General features: G+C 45.4%; 1 protein-coding gene across 1 annotated transcript in view; it reads left to right on the forward strand.

Moving 5' to 3' along the window:
- The window catches only part of Ccdc91 (coiled-coil domain containing 91), a 170911-nt gene that overhangs the window by 66916 nt on the left and 81534 nt on the right, over window positions 1-22461 (forward strand). The window contains exons 4-6 of the mRNA XM_032905426.1: window positions 1928-2088; window positions 3501-3702; window positions 5508-5614. Coding sequence (XP_032761317.1) covers window positions 1928-2088; window positions 3501-3702; window positions 5508-5614 — 470 coding nt within the window. The remainder of the gene's footprint in view (window positions 1-1927; window positions 2089-3500; window positions 3703-5507; window positions 5615-22461) is intronic.

Below are 22461 nucleotides of genomic sequence, written 5' to 3' on the forward strand. Positions count from 1 at the left end.
GACCGGGGGCAGGGGATCCCGAGAGGGCCTGGAGGAGTGCTGCTCACTGGATTGTTCTGGCTCAGTCCTGTTTTGTCATGCCACCAATGGTCTGCAAACAGGAGTATACAGCTCAGGCTTGCCCGGAGGCCATTTTGGTGTGGGTTTCTCCTCACCTCAGGTTCTTCTATCTTCCCAGTGACCACAGCTTATGTCAAGGTGACATAAATCTAGCCAGTGCAGGGTGGTACAGCTTAGGACTTGTCCTGACATAACAGCCACATGTGTGAAGTGACACTGAATGACACTGAAGGGCAGGTGACTAAGCTCGATGAGACATTGCCTGCCAGGCCCAGCTCTCAGTGAGAGGTGTGTTCCATCTCCTCGGACAGATTTTTGTTCATGTCCTGCAGAGTTCACTAATATGTTTGTTTTCAGTTAAAATTCAGGATTAGAAATTGAAATATTTTGACATTTTTAGAGAATTCACTTCATTTTATAGGGAAGATTTGGAAAAATATATGCCAAGTCCAAACTTGAGTAAAAGTTTTCCTTTTTGTATTTGAGATGAAAAAAAAGGAAATGTCTCTTTATATTTCACTTCGAAATTCAGAAACACACGCACGTATACTCAGAGGTACCCAGAGACATGCATACACACACACACTCACATATTCATGTACACATACATGCACACAGACAAAGGCATGTAAACACACATATAGAGTCACACACATATATACACATATGCACACACACACACAGAGGCACATAGAGGCACACACGCCTGTGCACACTGATTTAGAAGTAAGTTTATCCTTCAGCTAAATGATTTCCTTTTTGTAAGTTAATTTTGAGAATTTCATGTGTTGTTACTATAATCATATTTTTCTACCCCTCTTATCCCGTGTGTAACATACTCTTAAAAAGCACAGCATTGTTAGATAAAATAAAATGTTACATAAGATGGCTAGCTAAGCAGTTCCTTAAAGTAGCAGTCAGAAACCTGTACACTTAGTTCATTAGTATTGACAGCCCTGTACGTGTCTTTCTTCAGGGGAACACGCAGTCTCCATTGTGAGCCATCTTCAGAGTTTGTGGTAGGACCCGCGGACAGAGCTACTGATGCCAATGTGGAATAAAGGTCATTGCAGTTAGGCCGCCGTGCGTGTGTGTGTGTGTGTGTGAAGAGTTGACTAGTGAAGATGACTCCTTACATTTCAAACATTAGATTCATTTGAACTTTTGGAAGCATTTAAAAATAAACTAAAGTGAATATGTTTTTCTCATTCATGTTGTCTCTCTTGTCCTTTTTAACCAGTTGCTTCCACACCTCCTAATGTGAACCTTAATCACAGTATAGCAAGGTTCAGTATGGAAATAATAGCAACATTGTCTAGGAGCATTACTTTTGTGGAAATAATCCAGTAAGCAAAGTTTGACTTTAACATGAAAACTTTAACAAAATGATTATAAAAGAGGAACTTCCCGGTTTTTACAGCAGTCCCCCACCCCTACCCCTTTCTCCTTTGTTTTGCTTAATGAATGTTGAGCTGTTGAACTCTGTGCTAGGTTGGAGATGGGGTCACTAGTATGTGGCAGTGTCACCCTGTGCCTCCTGCCTGCACAGCACTCCTGGCCACACCAGAAAAGTCAACTTCCTGAGTTAGTGAGTGGATGTGTCTTAAGTTGAATGTTTCCTCTGGTAGGAAGTGAACATCCCTAGTAGACTTGGCTAGTTTGTGTGTTAAGATGTTAAAACATGTTTGTCTTCAGTTCACATGGAAGCATCATGTATGTGTAATTGACAAAGACTCCTTTGGATTTCAGACATTAGTCATAAAACTCTCAATGTTCAACCCTGCTGCTCTAAGTCTTGCACCCTTTCCTAGTCACCTAGCCTGTCTCTTTTTCGTCTTCTAACCTTACCCTTGTGCTCTGTCTTCAGTATCCGGAGTGCGTCTCTCACCAGCTTCTCCGGAGCTTATCCTGGACCATGACCGCTCATCCCCATCCTCTGGCCACCTCCGTTCTGATGCCGTCATTTCCTCACCAGACGATACACGTGCAGACAGCAGCCTTGTGAATCAGACCATCTCAAAAGTTCAGGTGAGCACAGGGGTGTTTCAGAAGGAACCTTGAGATTAGAAACCACTTGCTGACTTGGTTCATGCTCGTTTGACCTTTTAAAACGAGAGTTCCAAAGGAAACACTTTTGTAATAATAATATATCTGTGAAATGGTCACAGAAGGTTTAAGAACCTTAGTTACAAAAGTTTGCTGTGAGTGTCTCATTCATTAAAATTGCCCAATCACTCAGACCTGAGGCTCCATTTAGGGTACCTAGGGGACACTAGATTCAAAAGAGAAAGCCAGCTAGCAGGACTCACTCCATAAACACAGGGTGAGCTCATGGACTGATCAGAGCCCAGAGCTTCCTGTGTAAATTCTCAAGGACCTCCTCAGCCTGACTCTCAGCGCGTCCTGGCAGCATCTCCTGACCACTGAGGCTTCCTGAGAGGGACCAGCAGTCCAGAGTGCATAGTGCTCGTGCAGACGACCTGAGCTCCGTTCAGCTTGGATACTTCAGGCAGCTCCAGGCGATCTGTTACCACCTCTGGCCTGTGCTGCCACCCACATGCGTGTGCACACATCTGTACATAGAGGACAAGTGAGAGAAAACAGTGTGTTATTGCTTCCCCTGCTCAGGAGAAAGCTGAGGCACAGAGGGCAGTCTTCCCATGATAATGTTGCTGGCGGAGACAGCTGGGCTCCGCCGGGCAGTCCGAGGCGTAGATGGTGCCGTTTCCATCTCCCAGTGCTTTACTGCGTAAACAGCTGCCCGTGGTTATTCAAATGCGCTGAGCGTCGCTTATGACATCTTGGACTTAAAGGACGATAATAACAAAAAGGATCATTTCTTTTTTCATTTTAAACTTAAATTTAAAGTTAAACTTCAGGCAGGGAGATTATTATTAAAAGTGCTTTTTCTTTTCTGGGAGTACTAACATGTTTTTAGGTATAAGAACATCTTTCAGTTTTAGAGCAAAAGCCCCAAAGACGGCGTCGTAAGAGTGCATTCACTCTGTTCCTTGCAGAGACCTTTGCATGCTGTCATCCAGATGCCTCGCCACGTGTGGTGTTTCGTGATCTAACTAGGAGTTATCAGTTAGCATAATTAATAAATGCAGTTTAATTGTAAGTGCATCCTCAGTCTGTACACACACTTGAGATGTGTTTATGGGCAGTTGGGCACATTTTCCACAGAGGTTGAGTGTGTAGTGTGTTAATAGTCAGACAGTAGTGAGTACTACAGACATAGGGGGCTTTTCCCTTAGGCTTCGAAGATCAGCCTGCTGTCAAAAATCTGAAGTCTTTTGTAAATTTACTCAGAGTGGATTAATTTCATTGCTGCACTACAACTTAATTCCAAATGTCGCTTCTGAAGCTCTGTGGATGTTTCCCTAGTGGATCCCTCTAATTCTTCTCTGTGTGGTCTGTGTTCTGTTGGCATGGTTTAACTTCAGCAGTCAGCGCACACACATCTGAACATCCCTCTCTTCCCACTTGGGTTAACGGATGAGTCGAACCATGGAGCACTTGCCCTGGAGGACGAGCCTGAGGGTCCTGGGGTCCACGTGTCCAACTCTCAGCTCCGGCAGAAAATATCAAGTCTGGAGACTAAACTCAAGGCTTCTGAAGAAGAAAAGCAGCGAATTAAAAGGTGCGTGTGTGTGCGTGTGTGTGTGTGTGCGTGTGCGTGCGTGTGTGTGTGCGTGTGTGTGTGTGCGTGTGTGTGTGTGTGTGTGTGTGTGTGCTCGTGTGTGTGTGCGCGTGTGTGTATGTGTGTGTGAATGTGTATATGCTCGCCCACGTGTGTGTGCGCGTGTGTGTATGCACGTGTATGCGCGCGTGTGTGTGCTCGAGAGAGTGTGCGTGTGCGCGCAAGTGTGTGTGTGCGCACGCGCACGCACGCTCATTTACTTGAGAATGTAGAATTGTATACACTAGCAATTTGATACAATTCAAAATGGCCGGAAAGGCCCCTGGAGCGTAGGTTCTGGTCTGTCACACCACGTAGGTGGTGGAGGCATTTGTTAGAAGCTGCCAGGCGTGGGCTGGAGAGATGGCTCAGAGGGTACGAACACTGGCTCGTCTTGCCAGTGGGCCCACGTCTGGGTCCCGGCACCCACATGGCAGCTCATAACTGTCCAGAACTCTAGTTCCATGGCCTCTGAGTTTAGAGTAATACATACATTTAGGCACACATACATACTTAAAGTAACTAAACCTCAAACCAAAGTCTGTATTGGTGTTCGCACACTCATGCATTCAGCATCTAATTCAACCCACCGTGTGTCAGAAGGACACAGAGATACGTGTTCTGTGTGCCGTAGTGTGTGTTTACAGAGCCCCATTTCCACAAACAAAACATTTAATTTATATTCCTTTAGAAATATTCTAAATCACTGGAGATAATTTAGTGTATATGGTAAGGTGCGTAGGTTATATGAAAATACTGTGCTGTTTAGACACTTGGGACTTTGGTGTCAGTGGGGACCAGGATAAACCAAAGTCTGAGTGTCCTGTTAAGGGAATCACAGGTTTTGATGGGGCTTCTCATTGTTTCCTGCTGCTTTAAGGCTTTCATTTCTGTTTGGTCTTCATTTATTTTCAAAGCAAGCAGTATTGTGCTGCTGGTACGATTTCAGGTCTGGCGTGTGGGAAGCTAGGTGCCTGTGTGGGTGTTCCAACTCTTTCAGGGGAGGGACTGGTGTGTGCTCTCAGCTTTCTTCTGTCCTTCCATGTCTGTCCACCCATCCATCTAGCCTCTATCATTTATCATCTGTCAGTTATCTATATCCATCAGTGTTATCTTCTCTCTAATCCATTGTCCATTTGTTCACCCGTCTGTGTGTCTATCTTAGCCAGGTCATTGAAAGGACTCAGAGAGATTGATTGGGGTTTGTTCTTGCACTGGATGAGATGCTCCTGTTCTTTACTCATTGTTTTGTGTTTGTGGTGTATACCTAGATACGTGGTTGTGTACATGCGGGAGGGCAGGCCCGTGCAGGTGGGAGGACGTGTCCATGTGCTCTCCTGTGGAGAGTGTCGGGACACTTTCGTTTATCACTCCGCACTCTGTCCCCTCTGACATGGGGCAGGTGGCGGCCCTTGGGCTCCGTGGACTGCCCCTTCTCAGTGTCTCTGCGCTGGAGTCACACACTTGTGATCATGGACACACGTGGCTCTTATGAGGGTGTGTGGGGAGTCAGCACTTATCCAGCAAACACTTTACCCTCTAAGCCAGCTGGTCCTCCAGCCTGCTCTTGTTCACTTAAAAATCTAATATTCTGACAACATTTGATACTGGCCTAGAAATTAGCCAACCTTGGGAATGTCATGCATGTATAACTTTTAGAAATTAAGCCACTTTTCCGTATTTCCTTCTCTGATGAATATTTGCTGTTTACTGAAAAGTACTTTGTGCCATGGGACATTTTAGAGCTTGTGTTTGGCTTCCTTATAGGATGTGGAGTCGCTGATGGAGAAACACAGTGTCCTGGAGAAAGACTTCCTGAAGGAAAAGGAGCAGGATGCTGTGTCCTTTCAAGCCAGATACCGTGAGCTTCAGGTAAGCAACCCCAGAAGTGCTCGGTGATGGTCCTGAGTGAGTGTGGCAGACAGTGAAGAGTATCGTCCCTGCCTCTAGTCCAGCATGAACTGACTGACTCCAGAGCTGACGCGCACCAGCTTTTGGGAGGTACTTGCAAAGCGCAGTTGGGGAGACAGAGTCTCTTCTGAGGGCAATACCCAGCTCTCAGGAAGTCACTGTAGGAAGAGGGATGTCGAGCTGGGCCGTTGCCATTAATGCTGTTCATTTCTGAGTCTGTTCCCGGCGTCCTTGAGCTGTCAACTTGTTCTGTAGAGAGTGACTTGACAGTCCCTGCTCTTGTACACTGAGGTATCTAACATGCATTTCTGAATGCACCCAGAGCTAAAGAAAGGGGAGCCAGTTTCTTCTCTTGTTACAATGGTGAGGTTGGTGGAGCGGAGGCTGGATTTCTGCAATGTCCGCAGCATGAAGTGAATTCTATAAACTATTCCAGGGTGTGCCAGCAGTAGATGTGTAAATTGAGTGAAAAGCTCTTGTCCCAGGAAGTTCCCCCAGTGTGTATCGTTCTGAAATAACATGCTAATTCTGGAAAATACAGACAACACAGAGAAAGAAATCAAAATTCTTGCTGTTGATAACAAGAAAAATTAAAAATGTTTTCACTTCATCTCAGAACATTTGACTTCTAACTTTCAAGTTTGAACCTGCTGTCCTAAGGTCAGGATGGGATGCGTGCCGGCAGAGGATTTCAGTGACCTGAGGGAGTGATCAGCCAATGGGATATTTTTAAACCTTAGCAGACTCTTTAAAAAACGGAAATATTGCAGGGAGTTTCATTTTTGTGGTATTTCTTATTACCAGGTTAAGTGGGAAGTGTGAAAATCCCATGGAATATGGAAACTTAGAGAACTGTGAGAACCAGGGGACAATGGGGACACCTCCCCTATCCTGCTCTGTTCAGGGTATGCAGACTGACAGAGGGGGACAGTGACTGCAGTTTGCCTTCCCTTTCCGGTGCGGGTCCCAGGGTCTTCCTTCTGTGCCTCCTACAGCAGTGGCATAGGGAATTTGCTAGCATCTCAGAAAGCACATCACAGTGTTCTGTTCAAAGTCATTTTGACAGACAAGGCCACTTACTAAGGGTTCGTTTCTAGTACCTGTAAACTTTCATGGCCAGCCCAGGGCCTCTTGGCCTAAGCCTTAAAAGACCAAGTTTGTTTGCTGGGATCTTTCCCTGGTGTTGACCAATTTTCCCATGAGCATGAAGTGGGCGGTGCTTGCTCTCTCTAATTCTTCCCATTCAATTTTCTACAAAGGTACTTCCTACTTACAGGAGCATGAATATTTTCTGCTTGAGAATTAAAACTGAATTTTAAAGAGCACACCCAGTTATGGGAGAATAAAGCGTTTCAAAGACTTTAACTTTATGTATATAAATGGATTTGTTTGCATTAGGTCACTACCTGTGTTCTCTTCCTGGCTCTACATGACCATGTGAAACCTCCTTAGGAGTTGGGGTTATTCCCAGTATTGTCATGGCTTAAATATCCAAGCGTTGGGCCCTTGATTTCTTGGCTGGACTCTGCTATGGTCACACTGTCTTGAGGTCTTGAGTAAAGAGTGTATTCAATTGGTGTTTGATAGCCCCTGACCTTTTATTTGGTGGTTTAAGTTGTCTGGAATTAACGAGGTCTGAAAACATAGCATGCGTACAGTCTAGAGAGTACTGCAGGAAGTATACTGGAAGCTCAGCCTGAAGTCCCCCTGTGGTGGACCTGCTTTTATAGCAAGGCTGTGCTTGGCTAGTTTTTGTGTCAGCTTGACAATGACTCCAGTCATTTTAGAAGAGAGTGCCTCACTTGAGTCGGTACTCCCACCAGATGGTACTATGGACAAGCCTGTGGTACATTTTCTTGATTGATGATTGATGTGGCTGCTGGTTCTGGGTGATAGAAGAATGTAGGCGCCACGAGGAATAGGCTAGTAAGCAGCACTGCGCTATGGATTCTGTTTCAGCTCCTGCCTTGGGGATTCCTGCCCTGATTTCCTTCAGGGATGGACTATGATGTTGTATTGGTTGGTTTTGCATGTCAACTTGACACAAGCTGAAATTATCACAGAGAAAGGAGCCTCAGTTGACGAAATGCCTCCATGAGATCTAGCTGTAAGGCATTTTCTCAACAGTGATCAAGGGAGGAGGACCCAACCCATTGTGGATGATGCTGTCCTTGGGCTGGTAGTCTTGAGTTTTATAAGAGAGCCAGCTGAGCAAGCCAGGGGGAGCACGCCAGTAAGAAACATCCCTCCAGGGCTACTGCATCAGCTCTTGCTTCTTGACCTGCTTGAGTTCCAAGCCTGACTTCCTTTGGTGATGAACAGCAATGTGAAAGTATAAGCTGAATAAACCCTTTCCTCCCCAACTTGCTTCTTGGTCATGCTGTTTTGTGCAGTAATAGAAACCCTGACTAAAAGTAATTGGTACCAGGAGTGGGGTATTCCTGTGACAACCTGTCCATGTTTTGGGAGGATTGTGGAAGGACTTTGGAACTTTGAGCTAGAAGAGCCATTGGGATGTTAAAATTTCTGTGGGCTGTTCTATAGGAGCTTGGAAATAATGTTGAGAAGTGCAGAAAATGGAGGCCTGTTTTGTGAAATTTCAGAGGGAAGATTAAAGACTCTTATTAGGATTGTTGCCGCTTTGATTGTGAAGATTTTTGTGGTTTGGGTTAGCTGGGGCTGAAGAATCAGCTGTGATTAACAAGATACCAGAACTGTTAAAGCTAAACTTTGCATTCCTGGACGATTGATGCTGGTCAGCCGAAGCTAAGAAATTAGTGCTGATTAAGAAGAGACCAGGGCTGGAGAGATGGCTCAGCCATTAAAGGCTAGGCTCACAACCAAACATATAAGAAGAGACCAGCATCATTGAGGTGAAAGCTTATGGGAAGTGTTTTTTGAGAGCACAAAGGGGCTGTGTTCCAGAGAAAGCCACGGTTGTACCTTGTGCTGTGGCTGGACTTGATAGTGTGTAAGAGTCACCCAGGTGGTACTGGTTTTGAAGGCATGAAGGGGTCATGAGGAGCAGCTGCGACTGGGCACTGAGAGAGGCCATGAAAGGCCATTGGTGAATTGGTGAAGGTGCAACCTCAGTTGCAGTTGATGCCCAGGACTCAAGGGGTCTTGCAAAGGAGTTGAGATTTAACACCATGAAGAGAGCCTGTGAGAGGCTATTGGTGAAACCTAGTTGCAGCGGAAGACAGCAGCATTTTGGAGATGCCAGTACCATGAGATGACCACCAAGAGCAGCAGCAGCAGTGGAGAACAGGCACCTGGAGCCTAGAAAGACAAGGTCTATGCTACAAAGGCAGAGCTGCAAGCCCTTGGAGGAGCCTAGAAGATCATGGGTGCGTCCCAGTCGTTGAACAGTTAGTTTGATTTTGCTTTTGATTGTGACTGAGCCCTGTTATTTTTCCCTCTTGAAGTAAGAAAGTATTTTAGTGGAGTCCACAGTTAAGAGACTTTGAATTTTAAAAAGACTTTGCATTTTAAAAGATACTGGATATTTTAAAGGATTGAACGTTTAATATGTAAATACTGTGGGACTCTTAAAGTTATTTAGATCTTGGGGATGAATAAAAAAAGTAAGGGTCGAGGCTTAATAATGTGTTTGTGTGTCAAGTTGACAGGGGGTCAATTGTATTGGTTGGTTTTGTGTGTCAACTTGACTCAAGCTGAAGTTATCACAGAGGAAGGAGCCTCAGTTGAGGAAATGCTGTCATGAGACCCAACTGTAAGGCATTTTCTCAACTAGTGATCAAGGGGGGAGGACCCAGCCCATTGTGGATGGTGCTGTCCCTGGGCTGGTGGTCTTGGGTTCTGTAAGAGAGCAAGCTGAGCAAGCCAGGGGAAGCAAGAGACATCCTTCCAGAGGCCATGGAAGCATCAGCTCCTGCTTCCTGACCTGCGTGAGTTCCAGTCCTGATTTCCTTTGGTCTATTGCAAGAATAGAAACCTTGACTCAGACAGATGTAAATGGATAATCAAAAGAAACCCTGTCTCTCCCCAAGTTCCTTTAGGTCAAGGTTTTTTATTATAGCAATAGAAACCCCTACTAAGATTGAAATTGGTACCAGCGAGTGGGCCAGTGGACCATTGCTGAGACAGACCTGTGTTTAGGGGAGAGTTCTGAAAGAAGTTTGCTCTGGAGAAGCCAGTAAGTGTTCAGAGCCCAATGAACTTGATGAGAATATAGAAGATAATTCAGAGAGCAATGCAGACCGTGGGGGCCTGGCTTGTGAAACTCAGAGTGAAGTTAAGAGTCCCTTAAAAAAATCTATTGGTGCATCCAAAGCTTTGAATTAAAAACTTTAAAGTGCTGGGCAGTGATCCAGTGCAACTTTAATCCCGGCACTCTGGAGGCAGGCAGATCTCAAGGCCAGCCTGGTCTAAAGAGTGAGTTCCAGGACAGCCAAGGCTACAGAGAGGAACTATGTCTAAAAAACCCAAAAGAACCACTAATATGAAACTTGGGCCTTGCAGGACCAATCAATACTGATCTGCTAAGGCCGCAGAATCAGCTGTGATTAAAAGAGACCAGCATTGTTGTGGTCAAATCTTCTGGGAATTGTTCCATACTGGGCCAAGGCTGTCTCCCAGGTGGTACTGTACTGGCTCTGAAGGCATAGTAGAGGTTTTGAGGAGAAGCTGAGACTTTTACTGCTGCTGCTGGCCAGAGTTTCTAGAGAGCCTGGGGGTGGGGATAGGGGGTGGGGTGGAACTGTTGGGAGGTGCAGCACAACTGCAGGCGTCCACATTAAAACCAGTCCCATAGCTTAAATGCATCAAGCAAGTTAAAGGACAAGGTTTCTGTAAGATAAAATTAATGCTGCGGTTTGAGTCTGCCTTGCAGTTAGGTCTCTACACTCTCGTGAGATTCTTCATGAAGTCTCTGGTAAACATACATTTGCACTATATTCTTGTCATTTAAATCTCAGTGATGGCCGCAGGAACCTTCTGGCCCCAATAACCCAGGACCTCTGTAGATTGGTTCTGGGCTGTAAAGGCTTGTGCACAAACAGGTCTTGAAAAACAAAAGCAAAAACAAACAAACAAAAACGACAGTGTTGTACTCACTGATGGAATTGGAGCTTCACTTTATATGATGAAAGAACTTTCAAGGTGTCCTCATAATGTATGATTCAGTAAAATACAGTTTTCGTGTTGACAGTTCCCCATGTTTGCTCCAAGGATGCTTGTGTAACCCACTGTCCCCCCTCACCCACTCGGTTGCATCTCACTGAAAAGAGGCAGAGTGCAGGTTTTTGTACTTGGTAAATCTCTTCAGAAAGTGTTCACAATAGATTTTCTTTTTCCTTTTCTTTTTTTTGGAGCTGGGGACCGAACCCAGGGCCTTGCGCTTGCTAGGCAAGCGCTCTACCACTGAGCTAAAAATCCCCAACCCCCACAATAGATTATTTTTTGTTGTGTTTAGTGACATTGCCACAGGAGGAAAACGTGGACCTGTAGCGCGGCTAAGCCTTGCTCTCACCCAGTGGTAAAGGAACCTGTTATTGTTGAAAACACCAGTTTACAGTCTATAGGGGATGCCTTTGCTCTGCTTCTCCACTCATCTGAGGTCGGACTCTGACCTCAGCCATTCTAGAACCAAGCCACAGACCTCAGCAGCGAACACGAGAGCAGTCTGGGCAAAGTCTCATAAAATTCATACACTCTGCCCAGTGGCTACAGCACAGAGACCTTTCCCCGCAGTTGCAACATTTCATATAAAACACAAAAGAAAAGATAAGTTTGTAGTCCGAATAGCAGCGCGGTGAGAAGTCCCACCCAAGCTGAGTATCTGAGACGACTTTGGACAAGAGGTAACTGTTTCCCAGGGCGGTGTTTGCATTGTGCTCATTTGAAGGATTTTGTTTCAGACTTTTCTCAGTTGCGTACACTGACATGGGAATAGTTGAAGGGATATTGCTGTTCCATACTGGGTTTGAGGTCAGTGCCGAGAAGGCCGTGTGTCTCATCGTATCTGTCTTGAGTGAGCTCGACCACTGTGGTGTTGTGGACACTGCCAGAGCTTCATTCTTTAAGTCAGACTGATTTTGAAGTCACTTCAGATGGCATTTTCCCAACCTGTGGCTAAAGTTGGTCTTCTCTTTCCTACCTTATCTCTGCAACTTTCCTGAAAACTTAGTCGAATCTTACTGATGTCTTCATTGCTGACTACTTCTGTTCCTGGGGAGCGGAGGAAGCCCCGAGTGTGTGAAGTCCAGAATGAACGTGCACTGTTGACACCAGTCAGCCATGTCAGAGACGCAGGCCTAAGATGCATGGAGGTGAAGTTGACAAGAGATAGCTGTAAACGGAGTCCAGAGAGTGGGGCCCTTGTAGTGGGACCAAGAAAGCCCTTGGCAGAACCTGGCCATGCTGGTGTTTGCTCCTGTACTTCCACAAGTGGGAGATATCAATCGTGGTGTCCAGGCTGTCCTCTGGTGCCCCATTAGATTGCACAGCATTCTGAGAAATGAAGCTGAGAGGTTGGTTTCCAATTTTAGACTGCGCTACAGTTCTCCATGTACCAGTTCACCCATCTGTGCTTGACATGGTTGACATCAATGCTAAAGGATGATTAGAACACTGCTTAGTTCACAGAATAAAGCAACTAAGTGGATTTACAATATGGGTGAATTTTCTTTAATCATTTATTTACATGGGTACAGTGGGACCTCTTTCTTCACAGGCCATTAGATGATGTTGGATTCCCTGGGACTGGGGTTACACAGTTATGAGCTGCCATGTGGGTTCTGGAAATTGAATCTGGGTCCTTTAGAAGAGCAGCCAGTGCTATTAACTGCTAAGATATCCCTTCAGCACCAATTTTGTTTTGTTTTGTTTTTTTTTTTGTGATAAAAGTATTACTAATGTTTATTTTATTCCAAGCCAGTGCATGCTGTTATGTAACATCATTTGAGAAATGCTCTATTTGCTGGTGGCTGTGATACAGTACAGTCAGGAGCCAGAGGAACAGACGTCAGCAGGTCAGATCTTGCACCAGACCCTGGCTGGCTGGAGGGCAGTGTCAGAGCAGCCCTCAGAACTATTGAACGGGGCTCAGCCTGGCTCTAAGCCTTCACCAAGGACATCACCCACTTGAGAGTACCCTGACTGCTCTCCCTCCCTTGTAGATTCATGCCCTTACCCTATCACTGCAGACCCACCCCTCCCCCTTGTTTGGTCACTCTACAGTGTCCAGCTCCCTCTGTTGTTCTCCGTGTTTGTCCCTTTGTATGCACCTGACGCCATCGCTGACTTCATGATTTCCTTCCACATTATACCTTTCTTGGTATTTTTCTAGAACTCCTTTTCTAGCAGCCATGTGCCCCCTTTTTGGATGTTCTCACCTATATAGGGTTTGTGTTTGACAAGAACTTGGATTTTGATGAGAGTTTTGTTAAATTCTTAGGCTTATTGATAAGATTGGTGCGATGGTTTGAATATGCGTGGCCCAGGGAGTGGCACTCCTGGGAGGCTGGGCCTTATTGGAGTAGTGTGGCCTTGCTGGAGGAGGTGTGTCACTGTGGCCATGGACTCTAAGACCCTCATCCTAGCTGCCTGGAAGCCAGTCTTCTCCCAGCTGTCTTCAGAACAAGAGGTGGGTGCTGCCATGCTCCTGCCTTGATGATAATAGACTGAACCTCTGAACCTGTAAGCCAGCCCCAATTAAATTGTTTTTATAAGAGTTGCTTTGGTCATGGTGTCTTTTCACAGGTAAAAACCCAAATTAAGACAGAAGTTGTTACTAGGACTTGGGTATTGCTGTGATAGGCCTGACCATGCTTTTGTTTGGAAGAATGTAGATTTGGGGACTTTGGATTTGGAAACCAGGAGAATGCTTTAAGTGAGGCTTAATGGGGCATCCTCGTAGAAATGTGGAAGACTTTGTTACTGAGAATGATTTGAACTATTCAGACCTGGCCCAAGACATTTCAGTGGAGGAGAATTTCACTATGTGGCCTAGAGACTATTTTTGTGGTATTTTGGTGAAGACTGTGGCTGCTTTTTGCCATTGTCCGAAGAGTCTACCTGAAGCTAAGGTAAAGCAGTTTATATTAATTGCATTGACAAAGGAAATCTTAAAAAAAAACCCAAGCAAACAAACAAAAAGAAAAAGAGCCCAACAGAGACTTTGTTCTCTGGTTTACTCTTGTGGAAAGTGTTTTAATGAAAAGGAGCAAGCTGAGAAAGGAAAAATATAAAATGTATGGTTCAGGTAGTAAAGGGGTAAATAAAAAAGTGACATGGCGCTGACTCGTGTTCAAGGATAAAGAGATGAAGGCCCTGGTGCTCTCAGGATGAGACCCCACTCTGCTAAGCTTATTGTTAGAGTCTACGGTTGAGAAAGGAATGAGCTACAACCCAGAAATGGAGGTCACACTTGTGATCCAGATCTTGAGACTGGAAGATACAGCCCTCTTTTGATCTGGATCCTGAGGATCAGTGGCCATGAAAATCTTAGGCCCAGGCATGATGGTCCATGACTTTAATCCCAGGTGACAATACCAAACAGATCTCCAAGTTCAAGGCCATCCTGGGACATAGCAAGTTCTAGGTGGGAAAAAAAAGCTTAAATAAATCCTGGCATTAGTGGCCCACACCTTAATCTGAGCATTTAGGAGACAGCCATGCAGATCTGTGAGGTCAAGGTCAATCTACAGAGCAAGTTTCAGGACAGCCATGCAGATCTGTGAGGTCAAGGTCAATCTACAGAGCAAGTTTCAGGGCAGCCAAGCTTAGGCAGTGAAGGAGTTGGAAAACAGAAAGTGATAATGTAATAGAACAAGGGGGCCATGTTCCAGCTCCAGCAAGCAGCAGAATTTAACAGCTTCAGCCATGTGGCTCTGGCTTTAGAGTCCAAAATAGAAGGGATTACTGGGACAATTGATGCTGGTTACCTGGAGCTGAGAATCAGAGGCAATTAAGAAAAGAGACCAGCATCACTGAGGTGAAATTTGGAAAGTATTTTCTGAGAGCACAAAATCAAAACAAAACAAAAAAACAAAACAAAACAAAACAAAAAACTGTGTTCCACAGATATCCGAGGTTGTACCTCATGCTGTGGCTGGACTTGGTATTGTGTGAGAGTCACCCACGTGGTACTGGTTTTGAAGGCATGAAGGGGTCATGAAGAGCAGCTGAGACTTGGCACTGTGAGAGGCCATGGAAGGCCATTGATGAAGGTGCATCCTCAGTTACAATTGAAGGCCCAGGACTGAAGGGATCATGCAAAGGATTTGAGGCTTGGCACCATGAAAAGAATCCATGAGAGGCTGTTGATGAAGCCTAGTTTCAGCAGAAGTCCTCAATGTATTGGAGATGCCAGTACCATGGGGTGATCACCAAGAACAGCAGCAGCAGTCGAGTGGAGTCAGCCAGAGCCAGAGCTACAGAGGGCAGAGCTTAAGATATGACCCAAGCCCTTTGAAAGAGCCCAGAAGATCACGTGTGGATCTCAAACATTAGAACAAGAAGCTTTGAAGTTGAAGTTGCCTCGGAGACCCCAATTTGTTGGATAGAGCTGTGGGATATCTGCTGAGGAAAGATTCTAACGAAGAATGGAACCAGCCCAGGAGAAAGACATTTGTTGCAGAAAAGAAAAAGGAGTTGGAGATCTGAAGACCGCTTTGCCATCAGACGTGGAGATGCAGAGTTTGGAGTTTGCCCACCTGGTTCCCTGTCTTGCTTTGGGGATTACAGTTAAGTGATTGGATGAATCCTAGAAGAGACTTTGAATTTTGGACTTTTAACATTGTTGAGTCTCCTGTAGACTATGGGGACTTTGGAAGTTGGACTGAATGTATTTTGCATTATTCTGTGTTTAGGCATGGCCCCCATAGATTTATATCTTGAACAGTCCTATGAGTTCCAGGGAGTAGATTGTGTAGTATCTGTGGCTGTGGGCTTTGAGACCCTTGCCCTAGCTGCCTGGAAGCCAGTCTTATAGTTGCCTTCAGAATCAGAGGTGGAACTTTCAGCCTCCCAGGCCCCGTGTCTGCCTGGATGCTGCCATGCTCATATTTGACTGAACCTTTAAGCCAGCCACAATTAAATGTTGTCCTTTATAAGAGTTGCCTTGGTCATGATGTCTGTTCACAACAGTAAAACTTAAACTAAGACGAATGGATATTGGTTATGTTGTGAAAATAACCCTCACCCCCTAACCTCCATTTTTCATGTGTGTGCTGCTGATCTGCCCTGCATTTACCTGGACTTCTGGAGATCTGAATGTGATCCTCACACATGTGGTCCACACACTGACCCTACTGAGCTGTCTCGCAGGCCCTCACTGGAATGATGAGAGTTTCAGATCAGTCTCTGCTAGGATAGATCCTGTCTCACTCTGAACTCTCCAGCCTGGAGCTGCAGACTTCGAGTTTGCTTCTTAGAGTTCTGACACTTGTTGTCAACTTGTTCCCACATGTTTTAAGCACGTTTTCCTTCACTTCTAGTAATGTTAGCCCACTTAGATCTTAGATTTCCTGTTATCATCCTGAAAGGCTAAAATTCTGCTAGCACCTCAGGCCGCTGTTGATTTTGTGCTAAAACTAGGTAACAGACTAGGGTCCCTATATCCTCCCTTAGGCAATGGTAACAGTTGCAAGTTAGGCCGCGAATGCATGAGCTCATGTGCATGAAGGTTGCTGTGCAGATCACATGTGAGGCCATGAATGTGTATGCTCATGTGCGTGGAAGGTTTCCATGTGGTTTGTGAAGGTGGCTGAGATTAGCTCCCAGCTGGGGAGAAGCCTCAGCAGCAGAGCTTCTGGACCTGAGACAAATGACGTTTACTGTAGAGGGCATGAGCAGCACCCAGTTATGCCGCGCTGTGTATGAAAAGTACAGTTGAGTGTGAGGGTGTTTTTGGTATGTCCATAAGGGATCTGTAGGGGTGAGAACCACTTATGGGGTCAAATCAGAAGTTGTTAGAGCCTGCCAAAGGTGTGTTCCTCTTGCTTTTTAAAAGAGATGTTTGTTTGGATGGGTTTGAGGGGATTCAACAGTCGGGAACAGGATGTCACCAGCGGTGAATGGGAAGCAGGTCGAGATGATGGTGAGATGACACAGTGTTAGGCCGAACATGAATCCAGTGACTTTCAGGAAGGATAGAAAGACCCAGAATGGCTTTGCCTTTTGGTTTATGATATTTTCCAGGCCTGTTTTCCTGTTGATCATTTCTACCTAATGTTTACTTCATAGCCAGCCTGGCTGTTTTCCTATGCCTTCTAGTATATTAACATTGACATTGGAGAGGTGGAGGGCAGTCAGATGGCAGAGTCCCTGGAATCCAAGGCTCTCCCTCTGAAGAAGCTATCCTGCTGCGGGGCAGTCACTCTGGGCTGATTTATTGCACACCTCGCCACGTGCCACGTGCCCAGGCCGAAGGCAGTGTGGCTCTCTGATTATTTCTTCTCTGATGCGCTCAGAGTGTCGTCTAGTCTCTCCCATCATGTCTTGGCAAAATAGAAGTTGTAGTCAGCACCTCTGCTTCCTTGCCAGCTACTGTGACGATGCAAGCTCACAGTGGGATGGCTTTAAACAGGGCCGACTTTCAGGACCTCGCAGAGTCTCCTTCATGTTACTCTTGTACATCTTTAGACTCTAACTTCCCTTCTAAACTGTAAGAGTACTCAGGTTTGAGATGGTGGATGCTTTTTGGTTTTATATTCTCAGAACTTAGTACAGAGAATAACAATATGAAGTGCTCATATGGTGTCATCTCTGATTGAAATGAATATCATCTAGGAATAATAAGGAAACATTTGGAAACTGAAGCAGGGGCTGTATCATACGGGACACACACACACACACACACACACACACACACACACACACACACACACACAGAGTCATACATTGCTAGGCAAAGGGCCATCTGCAGTGTGAAACAGGGCCACTGAAATATTTCCTGTCATTTGAAGGAAAGTATCTAATGAGTGGAACAGCAGAAGTTGATGAACAGAGCACCTTAGAAACTCTGGGCTGTTTTCAGTGCCTGCCTTGGAAGCACAGGGCTTAGAATCTGCTCACAAGTGAGACATGAGCTCTCCTTCCTCCATAGGTGTGAGGTCAGTAGTTCAGCCCAGAAGCCATTTTTTGAGCAAATTAGGATTGTGTGAGTATTTGGAACATTTATATCTCTATTGCATTATATAGATTAAATATATAAAGTTTCTCTCTCTCTCTCTCTCTCTCTCTCTCTCTCTCTCTCTCTCTCTCTGTGTGTTTATTCCTAAATATACAAATAAGATGTGTTAAGTCACTGCAATGTCACTGGTATGTATGGAATAACTAGCTGGTGTGCCCTTTCTGGGGAAGACTATTTCCCTGTCCTTCAGCATTCACTAGTTGTAATTCTTTGTGGAGGGCGGAACCCTCAGCAGCTTTCTCCACACCCACCTTAGCATGTTATTGGTGCTGTCCTTGTTCAGCTCATGCTTGGTCATGTTGGTAAGATTTCATGGGTGTAGCTTCTGACATGAGATTGAGGTCATCACAGGACACCACAAGCAATCAAACCGCAGAGTTGTGGATCGCAGCCCCAGCTGATACACCTGTAGCATACATAACCCCTGCATCGAAGGCTTAGAGGACATTTCAGAAGAGCAGGGTGGGAAGACTGAGACCCAGCGCATCAAGGAGTTTGCTGCAAGGAATCACTGTATTTTGTAAAGGTGTTAAGAGATAAAATCAACAGACTAAAAAGCCTTTTCATTTTTATTTGCAAATTAAGAATAAATACCCCCTTAGCTTTCTTTTCTAAATTGCCCAGAAGTAGAATGTCTGACTGGAAATAGATGTTTAAAGTAAAAATGCCTTATGTAGTTGCCGCTTTTGAAGTAGTGGTTGCCGAGATAACTCTGATTGAAATGATGATGTTGAGGGGAATTACTTCCCACTAACCCTGAAGCCACACTGCAGACTCTGCCTTGGGAATTGGCTACCTGTTGTGTAAAGTGCATTTGAGCTTTGTGGGGCTCCCTGGACCAAGAAGGTTTATGGGAGCATTGCTCCAGGAAGGTGTTTGGACTGGGCTTCACAGCCTTTTCCGTTGGTTGACTTTTCATTCTAGAGTGCTAGTTTATAGTACTGTGGAGTGACCTTCATTACCACTAAATTCTCGCTTTGTGTCACTGGCAGATAAGTGGACAATCAGCCTCACCCCGTAGATGCTCTCTGTAGCTAGGCTGCTGTCCATGGGGCAGAGGCCTCCTCCACTGACCCTGCAGATAGACTCCATGGCCATACTGCTGTCCGTAGGCAAAAGCCTTGTCTGCAGACTTCAATCTACTGTGCTTCTTTATTTACGTATCTTTCCTTTTGAGACAGTGAGCCTGGCTGAGATCCACTGCCTCTACCTCCCGAATGCTGATGAAAGGTGTGCATGCCAGGCTGCCATGTCTTTAATTGTGTCCTTGCTTCCATACCTCCTGGGCACACTTTGAATTTATATAGGAGGGGACTTATAGTCATTGATGAACGGCCAGCGAGACCTAGTGTGTGGACAGTGTGAGTGTGTAGATACAACCGCAGGAAGAGAACACTCGCAGGGCTGGACAGAGCTCAGCCTGTTGCTCCTGGGACTCATCTTCCCAGTGGGTGATGGGTTCCCAGATCTCCAGGTAGAGGATGCTCACAGCTGGTTTCAGCCTTCACAAAAAGAAAAACAAGCTGAAACTGGTTGTTCCGAGAGGACGTCTTCTAAGAAGGTGATCTCGGTTTCTTGAGTGAGTGAAGCACCAAGTGAGCCTGTTGTTTTGGATCCCTCTCAAATAAAGGTTTTGCTTTTGGTCAGCAGTTGTTTTCAATTAGATGTTGAATTAAATGCATCTTTTAAGAAAGTAATTTAGATTCTTCCGCATTTGTTTAAGTAATCAGGAAATCATTCTGAGACAAGTTAGTTAAATATGGATTTTTCCCTTAAGTTTATTTTACTTTCACCATATAAAAAGAGATGAGCTGCAGGCCAAACATCCTGACCCCAAAGACAGAGTGCTGTCCCCACTCCAGGCCTGTGGTTTCTGAGCTGTCCGTGGTCTCGGGATGAATACCCAGGACCGCGTGTCTGCAGCCAGCACAGCTGTCCTGACAGGTTCATGCAAGGAGAAGAGTCAGGCTGGGCTAACGTTCCTGGAGGCGGGAGAGGCTGGAGTGCTGAGCTCTGGAAGTGGCGATGCTGCTGCAGTTTTTACCATGAATCTTTCAAACAGTGTGGAGAAGCCAGAGCTCTTGAAATATGAACCCTCTCCCCCTCTTCTGAAGCCCAGGACATTATGGCCAGTGATAGTCACAACAAATGAGTCTATTTTTGGAAGGACTGCTCTGCATGGAGCTAGGAGACAGTTCATGGTTTGCCTGCAGTCGTGTTAGCCCTCCGTTCGAGAGGGTTCATGGTAACTAGGCATGCATACTAAGAGATGACAATACACAGTGTATGGCTAAACTGGTACTGTCAGCACGCTGAGAGAAGTTCAGGTAAACCAGATGTGGAACTTCATGCTTCGATAATGACTCCTCAAGTCAATAGAAACCAGCATAACAGGATAGCATGTTAGCTTGTGAAGACAGACACAGTCAGCTTCTTGGGCAAGGGGAGGGCTGCTCTCATGATTAGCTCAGTAAAGATGGTTTAAGGAATATACCTAAAACCATGAAGAGATGTGACATAAGCTGCCAAGATGATCCAGGGAAGGCATGGCCTGGAAGGCGAGTGAACTCAACCTTCAGTTCTTAAAGTATTTGTAAAAGTGATGGCTGAAAGTCCTTTTTTTCCTTCATACTATTTCTTAGAAATAGAACGTGAGAAAAAGCCCCGTCTAGAATGTCTTCATTTTTACTCAGAAAACTCATCTAATGTTCTATGATCTTGAACAAAACCTGGCTGGTTATTATCAGAGTAGCCCTGGAGCTCAGAGGTAACGTTCAGCTCAGTGTCTGCTGAAGGAGCATTGGGGACAGGAGTTGAGATGCCCAGAACCTCCATTAAAAAGCTTTATGTGGGAGCATGCCCCTATAATCTCACTCCTGGGAAGGCAGAGATGGGAGGATCCCACCATCCAGTTAAGCTGAATCGGCGAGGTCTAGGTTCAGTGAGAAACTCTTTCTCAGGAAACAGGGTGAAGGGAGACCAGGGAGGACAGGTGTCACCACCCTCTGCACAAGTGTAGACCCTGAACTCATTTTCTTCGGTTGACTGGTGCTGCCTGTTTATGTGCAGTTCCTATTCAAGTCATCTTGGTTATGGTGCACTGTGGATTTAGCATCACTGGCTCTGCTGCCAGCACTGTTGGCCGTACCTGAACAAACCTGGCATGAGTATTTTGAAACGTAGAACTGCTGGCACTTTCTAACACAAGGGAGGCCCTGAGCGCAGTGCACAGTGATCTTAAGGGCCACCATAAACAGTGACATCATCAATAACATGCACAAAAAATCCCTACAAAATTGCCCTCTCCGAGGCTTACTGCCTCATCCGCTAACCTATGCCAAATCGGATTCGAGCCTCCATACCATATCTTATCTAGGCCTAGAATGTTTTCAGCTCACTGCTGAGTAAGCTCACCCTTTCTAGCTCTTCCTGAGCTCTGCCTGGCTGGCTCAAAGTCCTCGCCACACTGACTGATTCAGTCTGGCTTCTCTCAGCCTCTGACTGAACTGCTCTGCTTGTCCTTACACTAACTCTGGCAATCTGTTCTAATCTTCCGGCTCCTCCTCATTCTCTGGCTTGCTCTGCTTATCCTGTGTGTAATTTGTTCTTCTCTCTGCAACCTGCCTCTCTGTAACTGTTCTGGCAAAACTGCCTCCCCCTTTCTCTCAGTGCTGCTCTCTCTTAAGTAGCTTCCCTGTCCTCTCCTTTTAAAGGTTGGGAATATCCTATTCTGTCAGATCTTTCTCTGATTCTTCTCACTGTTTGCCACTCAATCAAACCTCACTTTCCAACATGGGAGCTTCCTTCTATAAACAAACTTTACCTTCATTGTTTGGGGTTGAAGGTTTGTACTAAGAGCGTGTCTGACTGTATTCCAGCCTGAGGGTCTAAAGGAGTGCACTAGGGGCATGCCTGTATTCCAGCCAGAGTAGCCATATTGCTGGATTAAAATCCCTATAATGACAGTTATAAAGAAGCAAGAACGTATAAATAAGCAAGAATGTCACTTTGTCTTAAATGGAGAACGTATGTGTTAGGCCACATTTATTATTGCTAGAGATTGGCTTTGTTTTCTCTATGTGGGTTTGTGCTCATGTGCCCACGGAGGATAGAACTGGACCTGGAGTTACAAGAAGTTGTGAACCACCTGATGTGGGTCCTCTGTGACTGTAGTAAATGCTGTTAACTGCTGAGCCATCTCTCCAACCTTCCCCCATGTTTCTCTCAATTTGTTTGTGGGGCTAAGTGATTATAGAAGCCTCTGGGGTGTTGATTTGCAATTGCAAATTAATTTCCTGAGCAGGCATCCACCTCAGGATTCTGGAGGCCTGGGAGGGCTAAGGGATCTGAGGGTGCTTTGCTCCTCACTTTTGCCATTTCCTGCTGGTGGAGACTCTCTCCAAGGGCCTTGTGCTGTGCTTCTTATCTCATTTCTTAACACTTTACCATCTGTCCTGTATTGTGGCTTTAAGGTCTGAGTCCTGAGGGTTTTCTGGAGTACCCTTTACTTACCTCAGTTTATGCAGTCATTGACTGGCTTTCATCAAGTTCTGGTCAGAAGATCTATTGCAGATATATCAGACTGCTTTTGTATGTTAGACACTTTACCGCGTGGCCTTTTCTATGCAAAACCAGTCTTAATATTTACATA

This window comes from Rattus rattus, chromosome 6 (assembly GCF_011064425.1).
Source record: "Rattus rattus isolate New Zealand chromosome 6, Rrattus_CSIRO_v1, whole genome shotgun sequence".
NCBI classification, from domain to species: Eukaryota; Metazoa; Chordata; class Mammalia; order Rodentia; family Muridae; genus Rattus; species Rattus rattus.